The sequence below is a fragment of the Cryptomeria japonica genome, chromosome 8 (genome assembly GCF_030272615.1).
Source record: "Cryptomeria japonica chromosome 8, Sugi_1.0, whole genome shotgun sequence".
Classification (NCBI taxonomy): Eukaryota; Viridiplantae; Streptophyta; class Pinopsida; order Cupressales; family Cupressaceae; genus Cryptomeria; species Cryptomeria japonica.
Window position 1 is genome coordinate 393,155,956 of NC_081412.1, and position 12,814 is coordinate 393,168,769.

The 12,814-nt window shown below is 35.3% G+C and overlaps 1 protein-coding gene across 6 annotated transcripts in view; it reads left to right on the forward strand.

The window, feature by feature from the left end:
• The first annotated feature begins 1,268 nt into the window (after positions 1-1,268).
• Positions 1,269-12,814, forward strand: part of LOC131066840 (protein NPG1) — an 80,215-nt gene continuing 68,669 nt past the window's right edge. Inside the window, exons 1-2 of one of the 6 annotated variants that reach the window (XM_058001702.2) lie at positions 1,269-1,412; positions 1,556-1,686. Coding sequence is in view for 2 of the 6 variants with exons in the window: in XM_058001699.2 (XP_057857682.1) it covers positions 1,787-1,812; positions 5,153-5,254 (128 nt within the window). In the remaining 4 variants the exon portion in view is untranslated. The other 5 variants (XM_058001704.2, XM_058001699.2, XM_058001701.2 and 2 more) reach the window with 5 other exon arrangements.

Genomic DNA, 12,814 nt, shown 5'->3' on the forward strand with positions numbered 1-12,814 from the left:
CTAAGTCACTCATACATGTAAAATCAAAATCCATACCTTCCATCATAACAAGATGATTGATGTGTTGATAGACACAAACTGTGAAACTTGATTACACATTAGAAATGCACGTGGTGACTATGTCAAACTAACTTTGTTGTTATGAGTTTGTAGTCTAGATTGCTAGTTCAATCTTAACCAATTTTTGCAAGGACATACTTTTTCGTGATCACATTCCATTCATTTGTAGACTTTAGGAAGATATTTTACTTTACTTGTTACTTGATTTGGAATTGTGTATTGTTGAGGAACATTTTTGTGGACTTGCTATAAAAGGGTTGAAGTTTGATACTTCCTTGTACCTTAGACAACCCTTGCGCTTTTGCTTTTATAATGACAAAATGATAACAATAATGCATAAGTCCAACATTTATAATGTTAATGCAAGTTACGATGATTGCCTCATGCTTTTCTATCTACAAAATTGATACTTCAATGATCTTTCTCTTCTCCTAATGATTTTTTTGACAATGACTCAGGACAATGCTATTAAATATGACAACATAGACCTTCAATTTGAATAATTCAACATGCAATTCAAAAAATAACAATCATATTTTAAACTTGGATTAACTCATAATTAGTAAGAAGTAATATACAATCATACAAACACGATTACACTATTGATCTATTTTTCTAATAAAATCCTATCAACAATCATATCTAATTTTTTTAATGATAAATAAAATTTACAAATAAACAAGAATACAAAAATTAAAAAGATATTGATAATTTACAAATTATCTCGACTTTTATTATATATAAAAAATCCAAATCAAGTACAATATCAACATGACTAAAATAAAAATAAAAATAAAAATAAAAATAAAAATAAAAATAAACGATATTGATTATTTACAAGTTATATTAACTCTTATACATAAATAATCCAAATCAAATGCCATATCATCATGACTAAAATGAATAGAATACAAAATTCCAATCAACATGATTAAAACGAATAAAATACAAGAACAAAAATGAACAAACATATTGATTATTTACAAGGTATGTCAAACATTAATACATAACTAGTCCAAATCAAATGCCATATCATCATTACAAATGCACTTTTTGCTTTACAGTTGTATAACAAGTACTACTAATGAAAACAATTCAGATAATAATAAATGCAAGTATTATAGCACTTGTATTTTGTCAAGATTAAGCAGGGGGCGCGTGGCAGTTTGGGAAATTAAGAAATTAATCTCTCACAAATTTGAGGAAATTTAGAGGAAGACACAAATTTGACGAATCTCTTTGAAATGATTTGCAAAATCAGCTTTGAAGACGGGAAAAAAAAACCGTAAAAGAGGAAACAGCACGTGCTGAAGGGAAAAAACAAATATCGTAAACAGGAAAACAAACGGAAGGTAAGTAAACGGCACTTAAGGCAGCATTGCATTACATTAGGTAGTTCAAGCTTTCTCTCTGCTCTTCTTCTTAAAAGTCAAAACCGGAATGTTAGGGAGAGAGGAGAATAGGAGGCTTGGTAACAGTGGTTTATGTAATTCAGATCTCGGGGCCATGGAGGAGGACAGACGAGCGCCAACCAAGCCCTACACGTGTCGCAATAGATCTCAGTATCGAATCTCGCCCACATCCACCTTTGCCTGAACAGTATGCCTCCAACAACAGCAGCAGCAGGTCATTTTCTCTCTTAACTCTCCACCAAAGCAATGCCTTGCTAAGTAGCTATGTTTCTTCTCTTTGTTAAATTATCCATTTCGTGTAAACTTGCGCCGAAATGTCACTTCGGAGGGTTACGTTGTTGTAAGTATTGTTGCTATCATGGTTATTTTGTGGTAAATTTATCTTGTGGGGTAAGGTTGGGTTTATGGTTACAGCAGAGGGTTGTTTTGGTCGTCTTCCTCTCAGTTTGAACGCAGCCTTGCTTGTTATGTCTTGTATTGTGCCTGATTAAAAGACCAGCCTGGGACGACACCCGGGACATGAACTTGGTACTTCTTGAGGAAGGTTATAATTTTTTAACATTTGGACTTCATCCTGCCTGACTACTGTTATCATTCTTTATTGTCTGGGGACAGACTTATTTCAGACCTCGGACTTTTGTTCTTCTTTTGCTTTTTGGACTTAGAACACGGCACGAATGGGCAAGTGCCAGTGCCAGTGTTCTGTTCGGTTAAGTTTTCTACATATTTTCTGTTGGAATTCATTTCTGGACTTGTGGCTTATTTTGGCAGTTCTGAACCCTGAACTATGTTTGCTGTAACACCAAATAGGTCACAATCTGGCTCTGTTTTATTTTTTATTTTTACTTTTCTGTGGCAGTTTTCAAACTGAATTTTTGGCCCTCTGCACGGCTGTGAAAGCTGTAATTTGTGCACCAACAGAGGCAATGCACTTTTGTTGATTGGTAGACTTGTCACATCCTGGAAATTGTGAAATTAGTTACAGAGATTTTTATTTAGTCCTGACTTTTTCCTGCCTAAATTTTATGATTTCATCACAGAGATTTTATCCCTGCGCAGTCCATAGTTTTTGAAGTCAAATAAATCTCTTTTAAAAATTTTGAACAATGATTTTAAAATCGAGGAGTACCGTGCTAAAGTTAATTTTATTTCAACGCACCAATGTGGACTTTTATGTATCACCAGGGATTTGAAGCAGTTCATAATTTTTGAAGTCAGGAATTTTCTGTTAAAAATTGTGTACAATGTTTTAAAAATCAAGGAGTACCCTGCTAAAGCTAATTTTATTTCAACGCCCAATTGTGGTTTTTTACGCATTACCAGGAATATGGAGCATTAGTGCAAATTTGAGTTGACTATCGTTCACTTTGTTTTAAGCCTTTAAGGTAGATTGAATATCAAAGTCTAAGGATACAAGATAAAGTGAATAAACTGCTTGTTCCCAAAAGAAGAGTCTCAGACGCCAAGTTGGCATGCTTGATGTGTGGGGGACCATATAAATCACTGTCAATCCATTAATTTCCAACTTTGGTTTGCTTACCAAAGCAATGGTTTTCTTGTAAGTTGTGGGTACCTGTGAAAACCTGTTGAAAAATTATGAAAGACTCAAAATCTGTTGCCCAGGGATAAATGAAGGAGTGTGTTTCAATGATGAGGATCATGATAATCAAAATATAATTCCTATAACTATGATTAATAGGAAAATTGAACTGATCTGCAGAAATTTCATCCTCAGTACATTGTAATGTAGAAATGAACAAGCATATATATTTTTATGGTCGCTCAGAACAAGCCTAATTCTATCTGTAGAAATTTCATCCTCAGTACATTGTAATGTAGAAATGAACAAGCATATATATTTTTATGGTCGCTCAGAACAAGCCTAATTCTATCTGTATGGCTTCAATATCTGCTCTCCAAACACAGAAAAATGTGTGAGAAGTTGGATTAAATAATCTCAGCACATGAGAAATCGTTGCAGTCCAAATGTAAAATGAATTCAGTAGTTATTTTCGAGGTATCTTGTCTCCAAACTGCAATGAATTTGTGAAGCACTATAACTACTTATTTGCAGTCCATAATAAGTTAATGGAGTGTCAGTTCAGTGTCAAGTTGTCTTGCATGCAAGTGCTACAACTCTCTAATATTCTATTGAAAACAGGAGTAGAATGAGGTATATCCATATCCTTTGATGGTTGGAATGTTCAATTTTTAAGCTGTTGTCATGGCTAATGTTTGGATGTTTAAGATCTTCAAAAATGGATAAGATTCCGAAAATAATTTTCATTCACAAAGTTTCAGCCTTTATGGATATTTGTTTACGATTTGAAAGATTATCGTGTAAACTGTAGTATGCATTAAGATTTACACAATGAATCCATGCTATTGATTCCCTCTTGCTATTTTTGTGGTGTTCTTGAATGCCCTGATCTAGGAGGGTTCATTGTGCATCCCTTGGGACATATTACTGTCTCCAGTCTATCAGGGTAAATATGCTTTACAAAACAGCTATATGTAGGTTTGTCCTCATATTTGTTAGAACCAGCTTGTAAGCACCATAAATTAATCAGGTTTATATATATGCTCCCTGTTAATGGAGTAATTGTTATTTAGAAGAAAAGAATCGGCTATGTTTGGTAAAACCCTTTGGAGGGGTGGGGTTTTTGAAGCTCAATTCCAATGGAACCTCCTTTGGAGATCCTAGGCAGGCAGGTGCAGTGTGCCTTTTGAGTTAAATTCTTTAGGCAAATTTGTCAAATTGAGTACATTATTCTTGGGCCATAAAATGAAAAATGAGGTGGAGATGGAAGCCTTGCTGGAAGGTTTGAACTTAGCTATCTTCGAGGGCTGCAAGAAACTTATCATTGAAAGAGATTCAATGTTAGTCATTAAGGGGCTTGCAAAAGGGAGACATTTATTTGGAAGCTAGGAAGTTACCTTTCCTAGGGATTTGAGGTAGCAATTTTACTTTGCTATTACAAACTTACAAAGACTGTAATAAAACCATGGACCTTTTGCTAATGCAGGATTGGATCAGCTCTCCTTTTCAGTAGTGTTCAGTGATTGGGTGGAAACATGGAGTAATTTGGTCCCCCTCACTTTAAGTGGGCAGCCCCCATAGTTTGGATATTTAAGGATACATATCCCTTTATTTATATTAAGTCTCCCAAGGATTTAATATTGTGGATATAATAGCTATAAGGGATTGAGGAAAGTGACAAAGATTCATGTTTTTGTTCGCTTTGCATTTTGTGTGTTTGTGAAGATGGGAAGGTTGCCTAGCTGTTTAATTATCTTTGGTGTGTGATTGGTTTCAAGTGTAGTGACTAAGTTGGGTTTAATAACATTTTTTTAATCCTCTCAGTTGATTGATTTAACTAAGTTCACTCTCTATCTCATCTTCATTCACTTTGTCTTTGATGTAGCATGGAGTGTGTAGGTTGAGGGGACAGCAAAGTAGGTAAGAGTCGTGCTGTGGCAGTCTTTGGTTTGTATTTTATGGAGACACGATCTTTGATTGTTGCCTCAAAAGTACCTTGTCTTTAAAATTTTGGAAACATTGAAATTCATTAAATGTCTTCTTGGGTTGGAGGGGATATGGTGTAGAATTTGCAATCTATGTTCTAGCTTTGACAAAATCCTTTCCTTGCCTAATGGAGTGCCTCAATTTTTGCCTATAGGCTGCAAAAATGTACAGATGTCAAACAAGTATGGAAGAATTATCAGTGGCTGTTGACGATTTCACATGATAGGGACAATTGGTCCTCCTCTTGCAAATCTTGGTAGTTTCTTGGCACTATGGGTAGCTTATGTTTATTAGAATACTTAATTATTATTATTTTTAGCTGTGTGTTTATCAATGGTCATTCAGTTATATTTTTAGATTTAGTTATATTTTAGTGAGTTCTTTAGTTGGTTGTTGTATTTTTAGAGACTTCGTGTTAGAATTGGGAGTTTCTATTTTTAGAGTCAGTTTAACAGTTAGTCCCAAGTTGGACAACTGCCTTGTAATTGCCTATAAAAGGCCTGTTATTCTTTCAATAAAGTACGCTGTTTTTTTGGTTTCATGGTATCAGAGCGGGTGACGAGCCTCCAAAAAAAGTTTCTCTTGCCCTAGTTACCTGGAAACAATTTCCAAAATTTTTTTAAGTGATTTTTCTAATGAAAAAATCTGATTGCTGTTTTTTGACCATGAAGGTTTTTGTGTCAGAATTTTCGAGGGTTTGCGGGTTATGTTGGCTCGCTGGCTTTAGCGTCTGTCAAAATTGCAGAGTGTTTTTGTAGGTTGTGTTTTTTTTGGTTTGTGATTTTCCCATGTGGGTTCTATTCGATATTTTTCTCTGAGCTGCAATATTTTTGCGACCTGTTTCTGCCCTTTCCCATTGGGTTTTGTCAGTGCAACAGAGAAAAAAAAAACAAAAAACCTTGTTTTTATCGCAGTTGCAGGCACTTTTTTTTTTCGCATTTTTTCCAACGTGCATGAAAAATTTTCGGTGCTATTTTTCGTGTTTTTGTGTGTTTTGTTTCCACTATTTTTGTAGACCTGCAGAATTCTTCTCTGCCTGCGGCTAGGTTTTTTAGCCCTGCCCGACGCCTATGTTGTCTTCGGCGGCATTATTTTTGGGTTTTTTTTCCCTGCAACCTGAGAAAATCGCGCGACGGATTTTGCGATTTTTGTGTTTTTTTTTGTGACGGGGTTTCTGCTGGTTCCAAACCTGGAAAAGGGTTTTCTGCTTCCGCTCTTGTGATGTTTCTTTATGGTGCCAATCTGGTTTTCTAAGGTCCGACCTAGGGTTTCAGATTTGCAGACATTTTTATTTTTTGGGTTCTCAACAATTTTTATGGGTTTTTCAAAATTTTGTGCCTTGGGTTTCGTGCCATAATTTTGTGCCTTGGAATCCATGCTAGTGAATCAGCAAAGCTGCGTCTAAGGTTTTACTGGTTACCTCAAAAACAAAGTTTTGTATTTTGAGCAGTTTGTCTTGGGATTTGTGCCAGACTGGTTTGATTGGTTTTGACCTGAAAATCAGATTTTCGAAGTTTGTACTAGCTGTTGCTGAAGGTTTTTGACTGATTTTTGATAGAAAAATCAGATTTTTTTTGAAGTTGGAGTTTGACCTCGTTTTTCGTGCATAAGAAAACGGGAGGGATGGTGTCATTGAACAACATCATGTTGGAAGGTAGTCAATGCTTCAATGACAAGAACTACAATACCTGGAAGCAGTGGATGCTTTCGATTTTTGAGTATCGGTGCTTTGACCAGATTGTTTTGGGTAAAGAATTCCGTCTTGCAACGGCGGGCAACGACCAGACCAAGTTTGATGAGCGTAGCCGAGAAGCGGTTATGTTGCTGAAGTTATTAGTCACCTATGAGATGCTTCCAGAAGTGCCATCAGGCAAGAAAGTTAACGAGATTTGTTATCACTTGAAGAATCTTCATGGGACATTCGACAAGAGCCGAGCGTTCTTTTTGAAGAACATGTTCTCAATTATGATGGATGAGAAGATGTCACTACAGGAACATCTTACGAAGATCAAGGAAATACGTGACTAGTTGGAGGCTATTGGTTGCAAGATGGAGGAAGAGGATATGGTCGTGATCACACTGAAGAGCTTGCCCAGATACTACAAACACTTTATTGAGACGCTCAACATTACCTCCATTAGTGTTGACTTGAAGTTTGATGAGTTGTGCAATAAGCTATTGCAGCAAGCCAGGTGGAGACAGTAGTTTGGTAGCAGCGTTGACATGGCCACTGTGGAATGGGCATTTACTGCCAAGGACAAAGGCAAAGCTGAGTCCACTCAACAGAAGGGATAGCGCACACTTGAGGAGGGGTTGAAGAAGAAAATCACGTGTCACTATTGTGGTGGACTTGGACATATCCAAAGGTTTTGCAAAAAGAGGTTGGCTAATCAGAAGTCTAGCCAGGGAGGGTCTTAGGAGCAGGAGCAGACTCATGTTCTAGAGCGTTCTGAAGAGAAGGAGGAGTCTGCCTTCTATGCTCTTTGATAAGCAGATTTTGTCATCAGTTGGGTAGTTGATAGAATGACCATTAAGGGAGGGTATTAGAATATTTAATTATTGTTATTTTTGGCCGTGTGTGTTTATTAATGGTCATGCAGTTATATTTTTAGAGTTATATTTTAGCGAGTTCTTATATTTTTAGAGACTTTGTGTTAGAACTAGGAGTTTCTATTTTTAGAGTTAGTTTAACGGTTAGTTCCAATTTGGATAACCACCTTGTAATTGCCTATAACAGGCCTGTTATTCTTTCAATAAAGTATGCTGTTTTTTTGTTTTCAATGTTAGTCTGTCCTTGAGTGTACCGCCAAGGAAGGAGTTGCTGCCACTTCTGCATTTCCCATCACAAATAAACTGATATTCTGTCCACAATGGTTACTGTTTATCCAATACAAAACTTTATATTTATACTACTTGTTACTCCATTCGACATCAAATTATCAATTGGTTGCATGTCATGTCAAAGTCAGTAATTGTCGTTTCTGGTTGAGTTGCAGGTTGTCATGTTAAATTTTATTATTTATATTAATGAGTTGTTGCAGATTGATTGTGATCATGTATATTCCAAGACAATGATGAGGTTCGTGACAAAAGATAGCTGAGGCATGGATTTGGAGAAAGAATAGGCTGGCAAATGAGGAGAAGAATGTTTTTGGGTGCACATTTATCTTGATAATGATAGGGAGAAACTCTGCATGAGGATATAAGTTTCCAGAGAAAGAAGTTAGCATGCTATGATTTGATCAATGGGAATCAGTGTTTTTGCTTAGTTTCATATTGCATCCTCAATCAGATGTGAGAACTGCACCAAAAGAAGAAAGAAGAAAGACTTGCCAATTATGAGTCTATCAATTTAGTAGAAGACAAGTGTTATCCGATCAGCTAGTAAAATAATTTCAGCATAAGTGATTCAGGCTAGGAGTAAGGCACACATTTTACTTTTGTTTGAATGTGATGGTAAAGTTAGAAAAGTTCCACCTGAGAAAAAGTTAAAAGTTATCACTTTTTTTTTCAGCTTGTTTTATTTCAAGTGCTGATTAAAAAGATGAAGTCATGCATGATAATTATTCCAGGTAGTGCACTTCTATTTTTTTTTTGCCTTTTTCAAAAATAATGTTGTGGTCAGTTAGCTTAAGTTGCATCAATGGGAGAGTTATTGACTATTGAAAATTGAATTAAGGAAGAAGACAAAAAATAGTTTCTAGTCAGCAACGTAGGAAAAACAAGAGTGTAAGATGTAACCAACTAAGATAAATTGTGTCAGATGAAGGATGTGACGGTTTGGTATTATAAATTGTGCTTGTGTAAAATCTGGAATAAGGTACACTTTCTTAAAAGTTTTGTCTCCTTTCACGTCCACGCAAAGCAAATCTGTGGTCAACCAAAAGGAATCGGGCTAAGGAAGAATGTTAAAAAGCAGTTGCACCTTTAGTACTCTGACTTCTGAAAAGTGGTGACCAGGGATAAAGTCACACCTTCTTTCCAAATAAATCATGCTAATTTCTGAATGCATATGAAGGGGTGGTGCTATTTTAAGAAGAGATAACTAAACTGGTAAAAGAGCAGGATTAAAAAGGTGATGTCAAGATTAGAGTCATGTGCCTACATAAGCTTTCAAGATTCATTTTGCACGATTTATAGAGCAGGTACACAACAATTATTTGTGAAGGATAAGCAGTCTACTAAAGTCGGAAGAGTGTAGGTTTTTGAGCAAAAATAGACATAACAGCTCGTTGGAAATCTTCAATTAGAATAGCTAAAGTATATCAGTTCAAAGAGATCTAGAAATCTTCAAGGAAGCTTATTTGTAAACAAAATGTTTGAGTAAATATAGATTATCAGAGCAAGATATTCAAAGATGTAATTTTTAGTCAATGTTTGACACAAACTAATACAAGATGATTTTTGGATTCAGAAGTGTCGAGTGATTATTAGGGTCTGAAGAGCTTCACCAAGATCAGATTCTTTGGCTTCATTATCTAGAGCCACATTCCAGAAAAGTCTATTTTCTAGTCCATGCTAAAGATAGCTCGTCACCATTTTTGAAGAAAAAGAATATTCAGAGTTTGCTATTGGGGCTTTTGCTATGTTTAGCATGGAGTCAACTATTGTTAGTTCATTTATCTGATTGTGAAGGGACACGAGCTTTTAAGGGATAATTGTGACATTTTAATCATTATTTTAATTACTATTCGCATGGATTAGGTTTTAATTTTATTGGACAAGATAATTTGTAGCAAGGCTTGCACATCATGCAAGTAGTATAGCTAGAGACAAAGTTTGTAATTAATAGCTAGAGACAAAGTTGAGTTAATTTATTTCACTTATTTTTATGGAGTTGCTCCTTAAATAGCATAAATAAGTGCTATTTTGCACTTAGTTATAAGCAATGGTAATTCTCCCTCCTACATATTTCTAAAGTTGCTATTCATCAAGTGTTTGGTGTTATTGTTAAATTCATGCTAAAGATAGCTCGTCACCATTTTTGAAGAAAAAGAATATTCAGAGTTTGCTATTGGGGCTTTTGTTATTTTTAGCATGGAGTCAACTATTGTTAGTTCATTTATCTGATTGTGAAGGGACATGAGCTTTTAAGGGATAATTGTGACATTTTAATCATTATTTTAATTACTATTCGCATGGATTAGGTTTTAATTTTATTGGACAAGATAATTTATAGCAAGGCTTGCACATCATGCAAGTAGTATAGCTAGAGACAAAGTTTGTAAGTAATAGCTAGAGACAAAGTTGAGTTAATTTATTTCACTTATTTTTATGCAGTTGCTCCTTAAATAGCATAAATAAGTGCTATTTTGCACTTAGTTTTAAGCAATTGTAATTCTCCCTCCTACATATTGCTAAAGTTGCTATTCATCAAGTTTTTGGTGTTATTGTCAAATCCATAATTCATTACTCAATGAAATTTATATACCTAATTTGCTTTTATATGTGTATTGAGATATCTTGTTATGTTTGTTGAGCGTAATATTGATCTATCAAGTTTGCAAGCTTTGTATTGCAGCTTGACTCGAAGGTGGACATTGTGGCTTTGCATGAAGTCATTTATTTAATTTACCATAGCATTTGTGTCTATCCATTTTAGATTATTCAATTATATGTATTTGCATTGTCTAGTCTCTACATTTAGCTGAACAACACAAGTATGTAGCTGTATGGATTTCTTTCAGTGAAAAAACATAAAAATATCTTGTGTAGTGCTAATGTCCTAAATCACCTTGTGCGTTAGATTAAGAAAACAAAAAGCTAGGTTTTTATTTGGTTAGCTTGTATTGCATACTCAAAATCACTCCAGAATGTGGTGTAAAGATTGTGAATAGCAAGTGCATATTGTCTAGTTTTATGTTAGTTTTTATTTATTTGGAGCATCCCCTTCGATTTTGAAGAGCATTTCAACTGCACATCTGTTCCATTTTTTTTGATCAGTAATTGTATTTTGTATTAATTCAAAAAAAGATTTACATTCCATATTATCATAATGTTCCTTGTGCATGCCCCATTCAAAATTACTACAAGTATTTACATCCCATACATCAAAAAACTGATTTGTAACCCAATCCCCTAGCATTCTACAGATTTCAAATCAACAAAATACAAAATCACAAAATGTAGTGCAATATCATCCTTCCTCCTAGCCCTCGTCCATCACTGCCTTCCCTTTGTTGGCCACCGCCACCAGCATTGCCACGCTCTGACCCACTATCTTTGGTTCGCATCTACCACCAGTAGACTTGCCCTGCACGTGATGTCCCCTACTAGATTATATAAGCATAAATATGTTTGCCTGGGCAACATATGGAAAAAATAAATCAGAAATAGAATTCTTGTTCATCTTTGAAGGAAAATTTACATTAATACATACAGAAATTACTTTGTTTAGATTATACATATGTAGCGGAAACATAAATTCATTCAATTGCAACCCACATAGCTTATAAACATTATTTCTTTATCTACTAGAATAGGAGAACACAGGTAATGATCCAGTTAGCCAATCCGTCCCACTCTGGATCCAAAAGCAGTCATTATGCCCTTTTGGCTTACTGATAGTGGCGTGGGTCTTATGCCCGAACTCAATACCTTGTTCCTCCCTTAAATTTATTAATTAAGCCAAGGAAGTAGCAGATGGAGAAGGGCTTAATTGTTGTCTGCCCCAAGCCCAGTAGCAGTCACATGCTCTACTGGCCTACTGATCTTACATGGACCAGTAAGTGGCTTACTTGGAGTGACAGTATCCTCTTCTACCAATAGCTCTCTCTGCTCTTGGAATTTTGTGTAGATTAGTAAGTTCTTGCCAGATTATTATTACTGTATTTTTACTGTTATAGATTTGCAAAATATGTTTGTACAGATGTGAATAAACAACTCGTAATATTTACCAGTCATTCCTCCTAATGAATAATTGTGCCAGATAATCAGAATACATAAATGTCTGAGACTTGTTGTGTTATTTTATGATTTTTACTTCATTAGTACTGTATTTATGTCTAACCATGCTGTGTCATACTGTAGATGGTTCTTAATACATTAATACTCAGATTTATTACTGAAAAAATGTTCATTTGCAACCGATAATATTGATATGACCTTAAGTTTAATTCGTAGAGCTTCATAATGCTAACGGAAAATATAAATAGTGGCGTCTAATGTTATCATTAAGTTAAATAGTGGTTTACGGTGGAAACCAGAAATCGTACATTAGGAATAGATACAAAAATGCCGTTGAACATTATAATCATGAATCTACATACTTGCAGGTAACGAGACTATCAGAGACGTAAAATCAACCATCATATTTCTGAGTATGCGACATACCTGGGCTGTCGTCTAGCAGTTGGGTAAATCAAAATGATGCGAATTGTATAATCACATGATGATAGTTTTTTCCCTCCTTTCTTGGCCCCCCCTTGTCCATTCCCCGGACCCGACATAAGTAGTCTTGCATAGTCGTGTCATGGGCTATGACTATTCAGAAAGGTGCGAGTCTTTCTACAGTCGCGTCTTGTCCTTAGACGCCATAGTTAAGTAACCGATTACAAATCAACTTATACAATAGACATTAATTATTATTTAGCTGTTAATTAAGAATAACAATTAATTAAATTAATTTTTGCCATCATTAAATTAATTCGATAAGGGATTACTTTAAAAATTGTAATCTGGAAACAAAGAATGTATTACATAGAGTTTTGTATTCTGTACATTTGTCATGGGGACATGACACTGCAGCAGCACTCGAACCCTCCTTGTTTTCCTTGAGCCCGTAGGACGTCCTCTTTTGCACTTAGGAGGAGACTTT